General features: G+C 42.5%; 1 protein-coding gene across 1 annotated transcript in view; it reads right to left on the bottom strand.

Moving 5' to 3' along the window:
- Positions 1–17,570, bottom strand: part of ADARB2 (adenosine deaminase RNA specific B2 (inactive)) — a 109,593-nt gene that overhangs the window by 16,498 nt on the left and 75,525 nt on the right. The window contains exon 7 of the mRNA XM_041488963.1: positions 2,072–2,240. Coding sequence (XP_041344897.1) covers positions 2,072–2,240 — 169 coding nt within the window. The remainder of the gene's footprint in view (positions 1–2,071; positions 2,241–17,570) is intronic.

The following is a 17,570-nucleotide window of genomic DNA, read 5'->3' on the forward strand; positions in this document are numbered from 1 at the left end:
GAGTCAGCTGTCGATGTGGTAGGGCAAATATCTGCAGTTTGAAAGGATGTGTGGTCACCACCCACTGATCTCTGCAGTGGGACAGGGCTGGGAAAGACCCTCATGGAGAAATCTCCTTTTCCACTGAACTCCTTTCCTGCCTCTGCTCTCCATGACCAGAGGAGAAGAAGGCAGAAAAGAGTTCTACATGCACTGAAACAAAGGACAGGTGAAGAAACCTTTGATTTCTCCCCTGACACATGGGGATAATAATGACAAAAAATTATCATAGATGGCATTTAATGTGGTAAACTGAAATTTGGGATAAAGTATAATGCAGATTTTCTCAGCCTCTTTTTAAACTGCAACATATGCTGTTGAAAGCAGGGAATAATGGTTGCTGTTTTTTTTTTTTTTTTAAATCTATAAAAATCCCAAGCTCATTTGAATTACACTGAAAATAAATAATAAAAATAAAATAATAAGAAGTGCAGTTTTTCTTACAATATTGAAATAATACTGTCAATGATGAGAGATGCAATTTTTTTTTTTTTTTAATCTTGGAAAAACTTTGTGGTAGATTCTTCTTTTCTTCAAAGACTTCAATGCTGTTTAGATGTGTGTCAATAATGAAAGGATTCACTCAAAGTGCTTAGCAGATGTGCTTGGAGAAAACCCAACTCCTGAGACTGTGCATTGCTGTCAACACCCCCATCAACAGGAAATGTAATAGTGTGTGCAAAGCTGATATTTAATTCACTGGCTAATGACATTAAAAACCACAGAGAGTGCAATTTTTATATTCTTGAACTTAAAATTGTTTAGTTTTTTGATTCTGTATGAGTCTGAATTTGGAATACCCAACTGCATCGACACACAGTGGAGGAAATCCACTGAACACAGGTTGGGTTTTTTGTTATCTCCTTATGAGTAAATGAAAACATGACAGCAGAAGTTGCTCTTTATCCTTCATGCAAGCACAACAGTTGTGATGATTGTGCTTAGCAGAGGGTGGATTTTGTGAGTCTGGTAGTATTTCCATTTGCTGGTTCCCTTCTACATTTTTGTGACAAAATGGCAGGCTTTGCTAATTAGACTAATTTAGCTTTGGTAGGTCATCCAGTTAAAGCTAAGAGCAGAATTTATGCATTTGGATTAAACAAAATTTCTATGATTTTTATTGAAAGGTAATGTCTATGTTGGCCTTTAATAATTTGGCCAAATTTTTGACTAATGTAATTTAACTGAGTTCTTAGACATGATATTCTAGCAGAGAATTTGATCATAGCATTTATGTTTTTTTATAGCTATAATGTGATTTATTTTATATGTAGAACTGCATCTATATATAATGTACATTTTATATATATATACACATACACATATATATGTATAAATTATAAAGATAAACATACATGTATAGATATGTACTAATAGTGCAATAACTGTGCAACCAAGCACACACATTTTGATTTTTGGATTGTATTAGCCACCACTTGCTATTAGTTAACGCCCTAAACTGAGAATGGTGAATGTATTTACATTTTATTTGTCATCAGGGAATAATTATGAAATATTCATTGCATGGAAATTATTCTACATAAATATATATTGTATTTATAGGGCATAGCAGAAACCCACAGGGGGGGCTGTGACAGGAGAGCTCTTCAATGACATTCAAAATAGTAGAAATATTCCTGGTGGCTTTTAGGGCACTTCTTTCAATTTGGCGCAGACGAGCTAAGTTTATCTGTAAGATAGTTGGTTTGCAAGTTTTGGGGTAAATGATCCAAGAACAGCGAAGTGGATGTATTTTATTTTCACAGTGAAATTCTATTGGCAGAAAAACCTGCAAAGACAGTTTATTTTTTTGTCACACTGTAATAAGCATCTAATGACCCACAGAGAATTTGGGAAAACGTCCTATTTACATTCCCTCCTATTTACATGGTCTGCTTTTGCATACAAAGGAGATCTTTGTTTCTGCAGGGCTGGTCAGCACCTGCCAGCTGCTTCCCACTGGCCACCATAATCCTCTGTGGCACCGAGCTTCCACATGCAAAGACTTTTGCCAGGTGTGCCCATCACGTACCTGGCGATTTTGTCAGTGCAGGACATGGTGATGAGCTGCTCTCCCAGCAGCACGCCGTCCCACGTCTGCGCTGCGTTGGGGCACCGCACTGGGATGGTCCCTTCGCCAGACTCGATCTTTGTCCGCAGGTGCCCACGGTATTTCCTCACTATGTGCTTGCTGCTGTTCACTGGGCAAAATAAACACAAGAATGACAGTAACTGAGTGTTTTTTGAAAGGACATGAGAGGCTGTGTTGATGCCATAGCTTGCATTTACAGTCCTTTAAATTGGATGCAAAATTAGATGTGATAACAGCCCAAGAAAGCAGCGCAGTGCAGAAAGGAAGGAGCTTCTTGCATGGTTTTCTTTTTGCATCTATCAAACCTTACACAAAGCACACACTGAGCTCATGTTCCCCTTCTATTTCCCTTATATATTTAAAAAGAAGAGAGGTGCTCTGTCTTTTTAAGAACCAGTACAATTTCTCATTTTAGAATCGAGTTGTGATGGATGGATATTTGAAAAAGCTTGGTTCAGTAAGTGTCATCAAAGACTCAGCTGCATGATGCAGACCAGTCCAGTGCTTTACTGTGATATTCAGTGACATTTCCTGAATAATTTCAAAAGTGAGGTTTTGAATTGTTATCATAACATTTCACTGAAAAATTCTGAAAAGCTAGAGGTTTATACTCTGGATCAAAGGCAAATCAAAACTTGCTAGTTGTTCATTGCTGGCTGAAATTCCTCCTACAGTCTCCCTGAAGTGAGGTGCTTTCCTGCCTTGTGTCATGCCAAGATCTTTTATCACTTCTGTAATATTCCATATTTGAGTGCAAGGCAGCAGCCCCTGGGGTGGCACAGGGCAAGCAGCTAAAGCACTTGTCCTGGACCATGATGAACTGAGTCCTGCAGATATGCAGTACATACAGAAGATAATGATATTTCAAAAGAACTTCACCTTCATTATTATGAAAAGAGAAAAACTGAAGTTCATTATCAGAATCACTCTTAATGCTCTTTACACTGTTATTTTACCCCTGGGTATTTTGGCTGTAAAAGAACAAGAAGGAGCAGCAAGGAAATCCTCAGGATCTGCTCACTCCCTCACCCTCAGAGGGTTTCACTGGAGGTCACCTTCCCCCTGAAGCAGACCTTCCACAGTTTCCCTCTAACCCAATGGAAAAATAATGGATGGCAGAACATGATGGCTTCTGCATTCAAGGAAAAGGAGTGCTGCATTTACTGACATGAAGCTTTTGCCCACATTGCCAACTGTCCTGTGTATTTTTTCCATGCCAGCTCCTCATCTGGACCAGAAGGTTTCTACTTGTGAAGCTGATGCTCCTCAGTCCCCAGTGGGCTGTGGGGCTGAGTGCTTCTGCCACTGAGGGACACCAGTGTGCCAGAGGCTTTGGGGCTGGTGGCACCTCTGGCGTGAGCAGCTGGCTCTGTGCACGGTCCCCAGTGCTGGTGGAAGCAATGGATTGACTGGCTGCTGCCAGTGGGTGGTTTGCAAGAAGGGAGAGGAATAATAAATTGCTTCAGCCTATTGGGATTAGCAGAGGCAGCAAACACATGTAGAGCAGCAAAGCCAGCTGAGACCTGCCAGCACACGGGCGGCAGGGCCCTCAGCAACCATTGCCTCTTCTCTTTATTCCTGCTTTTTTAGAATTTAAGATGGGTGCATGTGTGTCAGCAGCAGGCTGGGACAGGTATCAAATGGATTGCTTGGCCATGACCAAAACCAGTTTCCACCCAACCTCAATCTCCATCATATACAAAATATTGTTTGTAAATACTGTTACAGTGATGCTGCTACAGCATCTGAGTCTGGGGAAGAGTGGCTGTTTCACTGCCATCTCCCTCAGCAGCCACCTCATCCCAGCAGCAGGGGATGTGGAGGGTCCTCGTGCCCAGTTGTCAGCACCTCACAAATTAAGACACTGCAGTAATCACCTGACTTGGACTATTGTGGCTTTTCAAACTAGAGTTTGGGAGAAACTGGGAACAGCCAATAGAGAAATAAAAAAATTTAATAAACAAAAATGTGGAAGTCTCAGAAATGTCTCAGATCCCACTGTTCTCAAATTTTCTGGTTGCGCCAACACTGTCAGGAAACCATTTCCATGACCATGTGTGCTGTCCTCTTGCACATCCCTCTTGTCTGGGATGCTAAGTGCAGCATCATTCAGAGGAATGTCTTTGGACTGTATTAGCCATCTGGGAACTGGCCCATATTTTTACTGGGACTCTGTGAGGAAACATTTTTTAAAAACCTGAAACAGTGGTGAGCAGCATTTTTTATAATTAAACCACAGAGTTGTGGGAAAGGTACCATGACATTTGGACAACAAAAGTAGAAAATGATCACTTCTACTTAGCAAACACATCTAGCTGAACAACAGTGAGAAATGTCTACCAAAACCACTTAGCCTTTGTCTGCACATACTGAGAACTGATGGCACAGCAGAGCAAGATCTCTGCCAAGGAAGCAGTGAAGAGTGACTCAAGAGGCTATTGCTGTTTCAGCTGGTGGAAAGAATAACTTTAAGCAAACCAGTTCTCTTTTCCTAAGCTTTCCCACAAGTATAATGAAGATAATGATACTTCCTTCTTATGCAAATTCATTTAAAGGTACTGCTTAACAACTATTATGAAAAACAGATGCAATCCTTCCAGGAAAGATCTACCACAGGAGTCCATGTGCTGGAAATCCCTCAAGACAAACGATTTTTTACTGTTTCCTTCTCCAGCTTTTAAGAAAAATATTTTATCTTGTTACACTTTTCCCATTTCCCATCTCTGTTGATTCTCCTCTCTTTCTCAGCTCCTACGCTGAGCCTCCCCTGTAGGTGCCTTCATCTCCTGGATTACTCTCTTATTCAAGCAATTCAGTGTGTTGATACATCCACATTTCCCATATATGCAAAGACACATGTAACTGCCAGGGAATTTTAGTGACTGCAGGATAGTGAGGGGCAAAGCATCCCACAATATGCTGATAGAGATAAGGAGCAAGCTCGGGGGAAAAAAGAGCAGCAGGATTGCAAACAGCTGTTGAGCAGCTGGGGAATTTAAAACATAGGCCAAAAATTTTTGGGGAGAGGTATATGAAATACTTCTGTGAATTTGGGGGGGTCTGTTTATTTAATTTATCATTTGTCTGTCTGATCTTCCCAGGACTGGAGGAAGTACAAAGGCCAAAGCACTCTACAACTGCTTGTTCTCACAGCATCTCAATCCTGGACTGCAAGTGCCAGAAACTGAACAATAAAGTTTCTAAGAAGCACTTGAAGTGTGCAAGTGCACTGATAGTCTCAGTTTCTGAATGCTCATATTGGCTCAGCCATGTGTCCAGCTTTGCTGCCTGTCCCTGTGCCCTGCCCAGGCTGCAGCCGGCGCTGGCTGATAGGATTCAGGCATTTGTGGCCACTGTACACTCACCCCAGGACACACTCCCACAGCTCTGATAAGGGCTTTTTAGCTGCTCAACTGCTATTAAATTCAATGAATAGGGTGTGACTCAAACCTTGAGCCGTGCTGCCTGTCTCAGGCTGTTCACATTGCTGGGGTGGTTGGGACACATGCTCCTAAGGTTCATCAGTGGCATTTATATAAAATACTAATAACCCGGAGCTCTGAATGCTTTCAGATTGCCAATGATTAAATAAATCCAAATCTGTAACTGGAACACACTGAGTTATTTTTTAGCATGTCATTAAGTAGCACAGGAAGATATAACCAAAGGAAGTGATGAGGATTTGTGAGTTTTGCACTGAAGCTGCAGACAGACTCCAGCACTAAGCTGCTTGTTAGCAGTAAAAAAACACTTGGTCCACTTGCTGGCACAGCCTCCTACAGATCATTTTAATGCAGTCACAGAAAAACATTTATTTATGCATCTTAAAGTCACCAACTACAGCCTACTGCTGTTCTGCTGTTAAGTATGATCAAAACATCAGTAACTATGAGCATTTCTGATCTTCACTGTGCTGGTTCTCCAACTGCTTAATCTCAGCTAATTGCAGGGGAGAAGGCGTCTGTGGATGCCACTTCAACCAGAACAAAATGTCAATTCAAACCAGAATTGGAAAGGACAAATTAAAAAATCATTTGGAGTGGATTTATGATGTGTGCTACACTCAGATGTGGAAATTACTCCTGAGAGTTCCTAAGATAAAAAGGTGGTGGATTAATTACTGGATTAGAAATGTACACAGACAGGTGCCTCGTATTTAAAATTAGTGAAACCCTCTGATTTCAAGCCTCACCCCTTATTTGCATATTTGCCCCAGGAGCAGTTCTAGCTCATATGGTAATGAAAAAAGCCACTCCATATTTATTATTTAGTTAAAGAGTGAAGAGGAAATGGACGGTGATTAAACAGAGTCACACAAGTAAGGATCTGTCTGAAATTTTGCATGACTGCCTCAGAGGTTCATTTTCTGTTTCCCTGCTTCAGTGGAGGCTGTTCTCTCTTCAGGAAAGAAGAAATAGAAGAGCCTATCTTGCATTTTTTTCAGTGCTGGACGCTCCCCTCCTCAGCATGGTTTATAAAGCTTCCTTAGAGCAGTGTGAGACAAAGGGGTGGAAAGAAGTCAAATGTTAACATTTGACTGCCTTTGTACTTTGATGGTTATTAGAGATGCACTTTCCTTGACCAGATCCTGACTAAATGTACAACATTACTATTTCTGGAAGTGTTGAAGTGAGAATCACAGCACACTGAACACTTTGGCTGTGTCTGCTCTGCTGGGCAGAGAGGCTGGTCAGATAAATCCCTGCTGCACTGGGCTTTGCTGACCAGCACAGAGCCAGGCTGAAATACCATGGGGCAGCTTTGGAAAACAAGAAACTTTACTACTATTCTGAAATAAGTCTGAATTTGTGAAAATAAAGCTGCTCCTGCAGTGACTTCAGGGATGTGTCCCTACCAGAAGGGAACACAAGACTGTCTTGTACAGGTTAAACACGACAAAAGCATGCTGAGATGAATCCTTCAAAGTCAAAATATGACTTTTAAATATAGGCCACGAGGGATATTGCATCTGAAGGCAGTCCTAGGAGAGATTTGCTTGCTCCCAGAGCCATGTGGCACCCAGCATGTTGTAGCAGATTTCAGTTCAGATCTATGGTTTGGACAGTATCATTAACACCTATATACAAACAAAAATATGAATATGTAATTTACATGGCAATGTTACAAACGTGGGACACCTGTAAGTCTTGGAATTGAAATTAACATTGGAGATTGAACTTTACCTTTTCTCTTCTCTCTGCCTCTTTCTTGGCTGAAATACTGTCTTTGGACTGTAGTCCCTAACCTGACAGAATCCATGACCTGATAAATGATGTTCCTTTTGGCATATTATTCTTTCTTCTTTTCACTAACCTTCAAATAACAATTTTCACTCTTTCTACTTCTTCCACAATTTTTCATCTGCCAATAGTTTCTAGTGATGTACTGACAAGGTATGATAGCAAAGTCAGTTTGCTTATCCATAGATTAACCATATGTGGCATTTAATCCAGAAGAAGCAGTGAAAAGAAAACTTGAAGTTTGAATCCACAAGAACAAAAAGGAAATGACAATTATTTTTCTTTATCTGCTTTAAGTAGCTATTAATTAAGTTATTATTTTTTGATTGAATTGTAACATTAGAGGCAGTAACTGTAGGAAGGGTGTAAGAAAGGTATTCCAGCATATTAAAGTTTATGAGTGAATGTTTTAATGAAAACTTTTAATTTTGGTCCATCAAAATGCCTCCTTGTATGATTACTGAGGGGAAAAATTTCATCTGTTCAGATAACACAGCACTTTTACAATGAGCTTTTATTATTTTTGTGCTTAATATGAAATTTATTGAAAGCTCATCCTAGGGAGAGGTCCCAAAATACCTTCACTGAACCTGTGCTAGAGCAGAATATGTCACTCTAACACATGAAATCCATTTTACCATCAGACTAACTTCTAAGTAAGCCTGGACTCTCAGCAGGCTTTAATACCCTGAGAGGAAAAAAAAATCTGAGAGAAATAGCTCAAAGCCTACAAACAAGTTTTCTCTAATGTCTGTCTTCAAGGAATGCCTGGGATCAAAATGTGAGTAACTAGTTAAAATTCACTTTAAAACAATTTGCTGGCAGCAAAGTCATGCACAGCTTCCTCTAAGAGTTATAAATGACTGTTCCAGGCAAGGAGGAATGAGCAGTACTGGGTCAGGTGTCAGGGAAATTCTTTGTGCCACCTACAAACAGGGCTGTGGACTCCAGCCTGCTCTGGAGTAGAAAAGCATTAATATGTTGAAGCCGAAAGTACAAGATTTATCAGAGGGATTAAGATTCTGTGCATGTGGCAATCAAGGAAAATACAACTCAAACACTTCAAGATTATTATTTTTAATTACTAATTGCTCCTCTTGTCTAAAATCAGACATGTCCCGCCGTGGCTTTGAAAGTGCAGCTGCTCCTACAGAGCAAAGTCTGAGATCTGGCAAAGGGCTGAGAACTCTCTGAGGAGAGATATCTGTGAACTCTCTGGGGAGGACTTCTGCCTCTGCAGCCCCAGCAGGCTTGCCAGCAGGCAGAGAGGGCCCCTAGCTGGTCTCCAGCAAGGCACAGCTCAGCTCTGACCGTGGGCAGAGATGCTGCTTGTTCCCAGGTCAGCAGCTGATCAAAGCCAGTGGAGAGCGAGATCAGGGGAAGCAGCTATTCACCCGTGTCCTGAGCTGTGCATCACTGTATCTTTCACTTTTTGTTAATGAGAAATGTTTTCTCTTAAAGCTAGGCTTTGTCTTTTAAATATACTTTATGTGAAAAATATATCAACTTCACTGGAATTGCCTGTTTGGTGACAATTCTCTCTCCTGCCATGTTTTAATCAAGAAGTTTACACAAACATAGAGAGAATGTGTTAATCATCATAGCCCTCTTTCTTTTGATAACAAAATATGCTGTTATTCATGTGGCTTTGGGATTCTGTCACAGTTGGGAAATTGAAATCTTCAAAGATAATTTAAGGAAAATATTGTGGAAGAAGTCAGCAAAATATGAAAACAGAAAATGAACCCCATGAAACAGAAATAGGAGCAATCTGTCAATAATGGCACCAGATTTTCAGCCAAACTGTGGTTGGTGTGAGTCTAGAGAGGCTGTGGTTCCTGGTGCACCACCAAATATATTCTAATTCAGCATCTGGAGCTCTGGAGTCCTATGGTCTTTGGCTGAAGAAATTAAATCTTGATCACCAGAAAGTGGTTCCTGTCAGCCTTAAAAATCTGTGGATTAAAGTTGTTAAATTACTCTGAATAAAATTACAGTAGTGCATAGAACATAGAGTGTTTTCCATTTTAGTGTTCTGCTCTCAGCACTAACTACCCTTTCCCAGAGCTGTGACTGCTGGATCCCTTTTATTCCTATTTTACAGGTATAGAAATGGAAATTACCAGAGTGAGGTGAGTTGCCCCAGTCTGGCTAGAGAAGGCAGCTTGCAGGACCACGGTAAGAATTTAATTGTTTGCTACTCACACAGATGTCTTCAGATTTCTCTCCTGACTCTAAGAAACTCCCAGAAATCTAAGGATTAGTAGAAGTCCCACAAAGATCTTAACTGGACCTGGAGCTGTCTGATAAGCTTCCTAAAACTCAGCTTATGAGTTTTATTTGTAATTCCCACTCAGTGGAAGGGCAAATTAGACTAAATTAGACCTGAGTGGATGTAGTTTTCACCCACAGAGATTTTTCCTAACTATGGTTTGATATTTTCCACCCAAAAAATCTGTGCCTTACTTAGGTGCATAGCTGTAGTAGGCTATGGGATGTTGGGGTGGAATGGGGGGAAGTCCAGGAGCATGTGGTCTCTTTTCCCTGATGCAGAGAGCTTTGGAGATACCACTATTCCTTGGGCTGGACAAATCTGGGGACAAGGAGCTTTTCTTGGTGGAATTTTCTACTGCTGTTCTGAAAACTTCTCAGGCATGGTCTTTTGCTGATTAATGTAGCCTTTTTATCACATCTGAACATTGCATCCAAATGCAGTGTTTTACAAAGCAGCAAAAGCCATAACAAAGCAGAATCAATAAATGCAGTGCAATGCCCTTTGGCAATTCAAGCATTCTGTTAAAATTAGAATCTGATTATAGCTGGAAACCTGTTTTCCTGAATCTTAACAAACTCATTTTCTTTACATGAAAGCTTTTCAAAGCTTTGGCCAATGCTGGCTCTGAGCAATCCATAGTTTTCAGCATATTCTTTCTCTTTTCCTGGAGAGACACACACTGCACTGACACATACTTCTAAAAATCTTATTTTCTACTTTAAACTCCCCCTGAAACAACAAAACTCAAATAAGCAAAAGCAGCCAAGAATATCACAAGGAGAAGGAATTGGGACATTTTCAATGCATTGTCAAAGGCAAAGAGTTTTCTCATGATGTGTCAGTTCTGACAAAGTTTTAAAACAGAGAGTTAAAAAAGGGAGCTGTCTAGCTCAGCTGAGAGGGAATTCACTGATCCAGGACTTGAGAGACACAGATTCAAGTTTTCATTTGATTCTAAGTGGCCTTGAATGAAAAAGCCTACCCTGAACTGGGCATGGGACAAAATGAAACAGGGTTTTCCTACCCCTTGTTACTGATGACAAGGAGATATGAGAAATATAAGATGCGATCCCAGTTTCACACAATTGTTTTCTTTTAAATTTTGCCTGAATGGTTTTGAATTTTTTCCAGCCAGTCAGTTCTTTGAGACCTAAAATTTGTCCATGAAGTGGAGCTGTTATTCACCAGTCAGCTTTAGCAAAACTCCACTAAGAACCTAACTACCCAGCCCGGTGGAGATTAATAATGGAATATAAAGCAACAGCAAACTTGTACAGGTTGATTAATTGTACTGAAAGCTTCAGGACACCAATGTAGTGAAATGAGAGGCTCTTTCCAAGGTGCATCCTGGGCTCCAGCAGATAATACCAACAATAAAGCCGTGAATGCTTTCACAGCTCTCCTAAGCCTGGACACCACTAGTTTCTCTGGCAAGAAAACTTCTTTCACCACTAGTTTAGCGGCTAGAATGGACCTTTGGGACTGGCAAAAGGTTTAGCATGACAGTCATGTGCGGCATCAGACCTCTCCTTTGGGTTACCAAAAGGGATGGGATTTCCAGAACATGTGAACCATATATTTGCAGATCCTCTGGCACTGCTGCTCCTTCTGAGCATCAAGATGCAGCAGTTGCTGCTGCTGCAGCTTTTTCCTCAGGTGGCTTCAGAAGGGCTCAGGGTTCACAGCAAAGGGCTTGGGCCAGTCACTGTCTCCATTCTGGTGCCCCTGACAGGAGTCTTTCCCCCCTTTTCTATTCTTTTTCTTCCCTGCAGCCTTGGATGAGCAGAGAGTGAGTAGGAGAGGCTGGGGGAGGAAAAGCTTCTTGCAGCACTGGAGATGGCTCCAGCCAGTGCCTGCAGGTCCTGTGTGGGTGTTGAGCACTGAAGAAGCAGAGGGGATTCACTCATCCTGAGAGTTTCCCCACCCCTCACAGGTTTTATGTTGCTGTCTCTCGCCCACTTCCCCATCACAGCTGAACGTCACAGACCCACTCTCCCTCAAACTTTCCCATTCTGTCCCAGGGTCCCACTGATTCCTCTCAGCCACACTTTCTTCTGCTGAAATCCCCTTGCCCACCTTCCCCAGAAGAAGAAAGCTCCCCCACAGTGCCAACATGGATTTATTTTAGATGCTGGAAAGAAATCTTTGAACTGTCTACACACAGCACCACTTCCAGACCTGAAAAGCCCTGAGCTAAATCAGACCTGCTCAGACCTGCAGTACTTGTGGGGACACAGGACCACCACAGCTGGGCTGGGCCCTGCTGCCATCCTGCCCATCCTGCCCAGGAGCACACTCCACCTCTGCTCCAGCCATGGGTGATGTGTGCAACTGAAGGTGAGAATTAACCAGAGGGAACTGTCCTGTGGCCATGCTTTCCCTACCAAGCTAGAGTGACAGCAGTCACACTGAAACAGCATTTCAGCAGCCTGGGAAGATCAAGTTAGACAACGGGGCAATTACATACAAACCTAGTGTCAGCAAACAGTCTGGAGCAGGGACACAAGCTCCTTGACAGCCCAGCCTCTAGTCAGCTGTAGAAAGTTGCTGCATTTCCTCTTTTTTACTTTGGTAAATTGAGGCCGGGTCAGTGGCCAAAGCAGGAGGGGCCATCACTTCCACGGAACATGACCTCAAAGGGGCCTGACGAAGGGTGTTCTGCTCACACCTGAACCCAAACCTTTTGGATAAGACCCAGTCCAGTCTTAATGAATTGAAAGGACAATTTCCTTCCACCTTCCTTAATATTAATTCCCTAGCCTGTGAAGTAATGCAAGAGACTCTTGCTGTATCTGCAATTTCTGCAGCATCCTTTGTATGACAAAGCAATCTGGGCTGACCACAATAGTTCATCCAGAGCTAGGATTATTTCTCCAGAGGCAGTATTCAGCACTACAGCCTACTGTGGTGTGTGCATTTTTTTAGTTTCCTGTTACTTCTGGGCATGGTTCTCTATGATAATTTTTTTCTGAGATCCCCCAAGGTATTGTTCTGCTCAGTCATAAGAAAAATAGGAAAATAATGCACCTTCATCCCAGTTCCACAGATGGGCCATTCATCAGCATAAAATCAACTTTACAGCCTTAGGAGGAAGCTGCTCCATGCACCAAACAGCTACGAATTTCCAAGCTGGTTTCCCAAGCTGCATCAGGCCAGCAGCCGTGACAGAGAGATGCAATACCTGAGAGCACTTGTGTAATGGAAACAAAAAATAGTGCCCATGTCCAAAGGGTGACCTACGGTTATCCTCAATTTTTGTAATGGGAAAGTATATCACTATGTTAGAACCTGAATTTTCTTGTAGTTCCAGATGTCTAATTTCTTTTCAGTTCACTGAGTTACTCAGATAGTTCTTCTTGAAGTGCTTTCCCCTTTTACCATCTATTTTCAAGAACAGAATTTGTTCATTGGACCAAACATAGGATTGGCAAAAAGATGGCAGGGATTTCTTCCCCTTGCACGTCCAGAAATGTTCATCAAACCCAATGGTTTGGGGAGTGATTCTAGCCCAGTTACTGCCATAAGCATCCTCATTGTATTTCCATACTATAACTCCCTGAGGGACTGAATATTGACTTTTGGGACTGAGGCTCTCATGCCAGTTTTAAGATCCTTAGAGGGTCTCTGTGTGAATCTGGACTTCACCAGCCAGTCTGCTCAGGATATGACTTTCAGGGGTCTGATTTTGGGATGACAAATCCTTGGTCAGCCCCATCTGAACACAGAATGCTGAGTTACTGCTGTGAGCAGGACACTCCTTCACAGCAGCCCTGGATTTGGGGGTGAACAGAGCATTTTTTTCTGAGAATGGAATGTAAAATCCAGCAGCCAGAATCACAAGCAGGGAAAGCACAGGTCTGCCCAGTGAAAGAACACTTGAAGTAGAAAGCACAAATGTGTCTCCCTGGGTACTCTTCAGTTCCCCAAGTCTCTGAAAACTGCAGTGCACATCTTCTCCTCATCACATCACCTACCAAGGCAATGATGTGGCTCACGTGGCTGCAAGCGGGTCCTGCTTAGATGAGAGTTCTGTCAAATGTGTGTGCATGAGAGCTTCAGCACAGCTGTAGGTTAATAGACAAGCAGGAGAAAAACCCCATGTGGAGCAGATGCAATGGTGTGTTTCAGACCTAAAGGAAGTGTGGGATAAAACAGGAGCTGGGCTATCAGGGAGTCAATGGCACAAGGCAATACAGCATGTTAGCAAGAGATAGAAAAGCAGCCCAGGGGAGAAGAACTGAGACAAGCCCTGGGGCAGATTCTGTTTGTCTCTTTGGTGATCCATGTAGTGAAAAAGAGAGAGCACATCTCTAGAAAAAAGATGGACAATGAGGTAAAATACTGCCAGGGAAGGAGAGTGGGGGAAGTAGAGGAAATTTAGCTCAAATTTTCAAGCAATTAATTTTGTTTTTCAAGAGACTTAAAAAAAAAAAAAAGAAAAAAAAGAAAAAAAAGAAACAAAAGAAAAAAAAGCCTATGAATCCAGAAGCACTAAATTAGCTAGGATGGTGCTGTAGCAAATCAAGGGCTTGATTATTCTGTGGTTTTCCCTAGATTTAGGAAAAAGTGCAAAATATGCAACAAATACTGCAGGGGGAGCTGCCCCTAGGGCTCCATGTCATGAGCAGGAGTGTGTGTGCCATAATGGGAAACAGCAGCTCCCTTAGGCCCCTCAGGAAACCCACGGTGACTTGGGGCTGTGGTACTGCCCTTGGGAGAGCTCAGAAATCCAGGCACACCTGGCTGAGATGTACATGAAGGCAGAAGGCACCAGAAAGGGAAATGTCCCAGGCTTCCTGAGCTGCAGCACCGAACTGACGGAGGGGAAAAAGCTGTGTGTGTGAAGGAGCAATGAGAGTTGTGAGGACACCAGGAACAAGCTGCCTTTTTGTCATAAAGCTTTGCCACAACCTTGAGGTTGACCTTGGAAAATGATGGAAAGGGTCTTGAGAAGGAGACTGACCAGAGAGGATGAGCCAGGACAAACCCATGAAAACATCTGAAACCCCTGTGGCATTTCCCAGTCTCATATTCCTGCAGCACCACTGACCCTGGCTGGTCTTTTCTCCTGCTCTCAGCTGCTCTGGCCTCTTTCCCCTCAGCCTCTTCTCCTGCTCTCTCAGACTGTACCTTCTTCCAAAGCTCTGACTTCACTTCCTGACCTACAGGCACCAAAAAAGAGAAAAACTCCCCTCCCTGCTCAAAGCAGCCTGGTCCAACTGATTTGGTCTCTCTTTTAGAGCTGCCTAAAGATGTTATCAACAAAGTCAGCTTACCTCTGATTCAAGAAGGCCATTTCTTCAAATTAAAGTATGATTTTATCTCCTTGTCCCTAATCTCTTTCTTTCCTGCATGAAGCTGGCATGGCTGTGGGCTGCCTGGACCTCTCCTCTGCATTGCAGCTCTCAGACTTTTACACATGCCACAGACTTGGTACTCTGCTCTATCCAGTGAGAAGTAAACTGGGTTTCAAAAGCATGCCAGCTTACGTCCTCCCTTACCAGAACAAAGCTCATAAGAAGGAAATGTGAGGCCTCCCTGAGGGTGCTGGAAAGACACGGTGGATAATAGGAAATTTTTGGAAGGAGATTTGAGAAGTGGATTTTACTCGCTCCCTATATTGATAAAGGCTTATCATATTCCTTCTCAAAACCAGGAACCACATGGTGAGACAACATTTTTAAATGTTAATGCATCTTTAGAGAATAATCAGTAATGTTTGATGGCTTGTGCTAGCTCTAGGAGAGGTCTCTTTGTTGTTTAAGAAATTAAACAACATTCATCTGGAGTTTCTTGTCATTATGGGATGAAAGAAAGGTTATTTCTTTAGGAAAAAAAAAAAGAGGAAAGAGAAGATCTGGATGATAAACATTATAAAATACTTATCTTCCCAGATGTGTCTGGGATAATGTGAGATGAGAGGAAATGCTTATCTCTCTGAAGGACAGCTTTTGGCAAATGGCTTTATACACAGTGCTAAATTATTTTAAGAGCACAGGACAAAGGTAGAGGGATTTGTTTAAAAGAGTGAGTTATGAGCCAGGTGTGGCATCTCTTGAGGTCCTGCTACTGAATGAATCACTGTGTAACCTTGGCTAAGCCACACAGACCTTTCTGCCACAGCTTCTGCTTGGGAAAATAATTGGTGTAATAGCCAACAGGAAAATTATTTTCATGATTATCAACAAGTTTACTGTCTGTGTCATGTACTGTGTGATTACATATTTTTAAACACAGCTCCTTGTGTATGTTGTTATCTACAGAAGCATTCCCTCATTAGCTGGGAGATTTATCTGGTCTGTGAAGAAATCCATGAGCCAAGCAGGGTTCACCTCCAGGGCTGGGTTCAGCTGCATATAATCAGGCAGCATGGGCTCTCAGCTGCCTGAAGCACTGAGCTCCTCATGCCAAGAGCAGAATCCAGCCTGGACAGCCTCTAGTTGCCCTTGAGAATGGACCACATTTTAAAAGTAATTACAGATTTTTGGTGTTTCCAATTGTGATGTCAGCTAAGGGGTGCCCCAGGAAATTTGCCTTCTGGAAAACATGAGTGCCTTCAATGAAACATAAAGCCTTTTCAGATATCTCTTGATACACCTATACAGTGGGAGGCCAAAGATCACTATTGCTTTCTGATATTTATAAGGGCTCCCTTTTTACTTTTAATTTTGATTTAAGAAGATGCTATGTCTTTTCATTTTGTTAACTCATCAGGAATTTGTTGATTTGATTTTGAGTTTTAAGCATTTACTTCCTTTTATTCATTTTATAAACCCTGCAGACACAATGCAGAAATGATTTCAGGCAAGGACCACATTTCATTCCTGAATAAGGGCATTCTGCTTCTTGCCCCAGCAAGCTGCTGTTTCACATGTGAAAAAAAATTCTGTTCTGGGCAGAATAATACCTAATCATTAATAAATAACTTATACAAATAACAAATCACAAAGGAGTGAAACTACTGTCTAATGGATTTGCCTGTGAGGAAGTGAGGTCGTTGTGTGACCTTGGGTGATTAATTTTACATTCCCATGTCTATGCTTCCTCCTCCATCCATTCTTTTGTCTTGCCTGCCTCACATTCAAGGTAGTCAAGGCAAGGACCATTTCTCATGATGTGCACATTTGGCAGCCAGCACTGTGGGCTCTGCAGCACTGTAAAATGCAGGTATGAGGAGCAGTAGCTGGGGCAGAGATAAGAGAGTGCCTTGTGCATTGGATCATGGGGTGACAGGCATGTGATAACAAGACACAGATCTCTGGGGTCCCCTGTCCCTTGCTGGGGGCATTCCACGTGGCTAGGCAGGGGCAAAGCTGGTGCAGTGGGAAAGCAGCAAGGATGTGCCTCTGCCATGGCAGGGCGAGGGCAGGGACAGGCATGTCTGGGGAGTGATGAGGTGAGAGTTCTGGGTCGTGGTGGAGGTGGGATTTGTCATCATGGACAGCAAGCTCTGCAGGTCTGCTGGTGGCACACACTGACCCAAGACCTGATTTGTTAATCTCATTTTCAGGATCACCTCTAGAGAAGAAATCCCTGGAAAATCATGTGTTTGCTTGAATGCCATGGGTATGGCTCCAGGGACTCCTGGAGGAACCTGGTGGACTCCAACAAACCCACCTGCCGTGCAGTGACCATGCAGAATATTTGACATAGGCAGCATGGCTTCAGAAGGATCCTTTCTACACAGGTCTTGCCATTATTTGCTGCAAGTGCAGGTGATATTTGAAGAGCACATATTTGAATCAACACTACAGATGTGCTGTATCATATCAGTGCTCTGCTTCAGACTCCAGCTGCTGCAGCCTGTGAAAATGCAACCCTTCAACCCATACATACTCTGAGAACCCTGAGAAGAGTCTATGTATCTCCAGTTAGAGCCCTGATCCTCTGGTCCAGCCTCTGGCTGTGGCTTCAAGAATTTTTT

The sequence above is a fragment of the Pyrgilauda ruficollis genome, unplaced genomic scaffold (assembly GCF_017590135.1).
Source record: "Pyrgilauda ruficollis isolate IOZ18807 unplaced genomic scaffold, ASM1759013v1 scaffold12, whole genome shotgun sequence".
In the NCBI taxonomy this organism is placed as follows: Eukaryota; Metazoa; Chordata; class Aves; order Passeriformes; family Passeridae; genus Pyrgilauda; species Pyrgilauda ruficollis.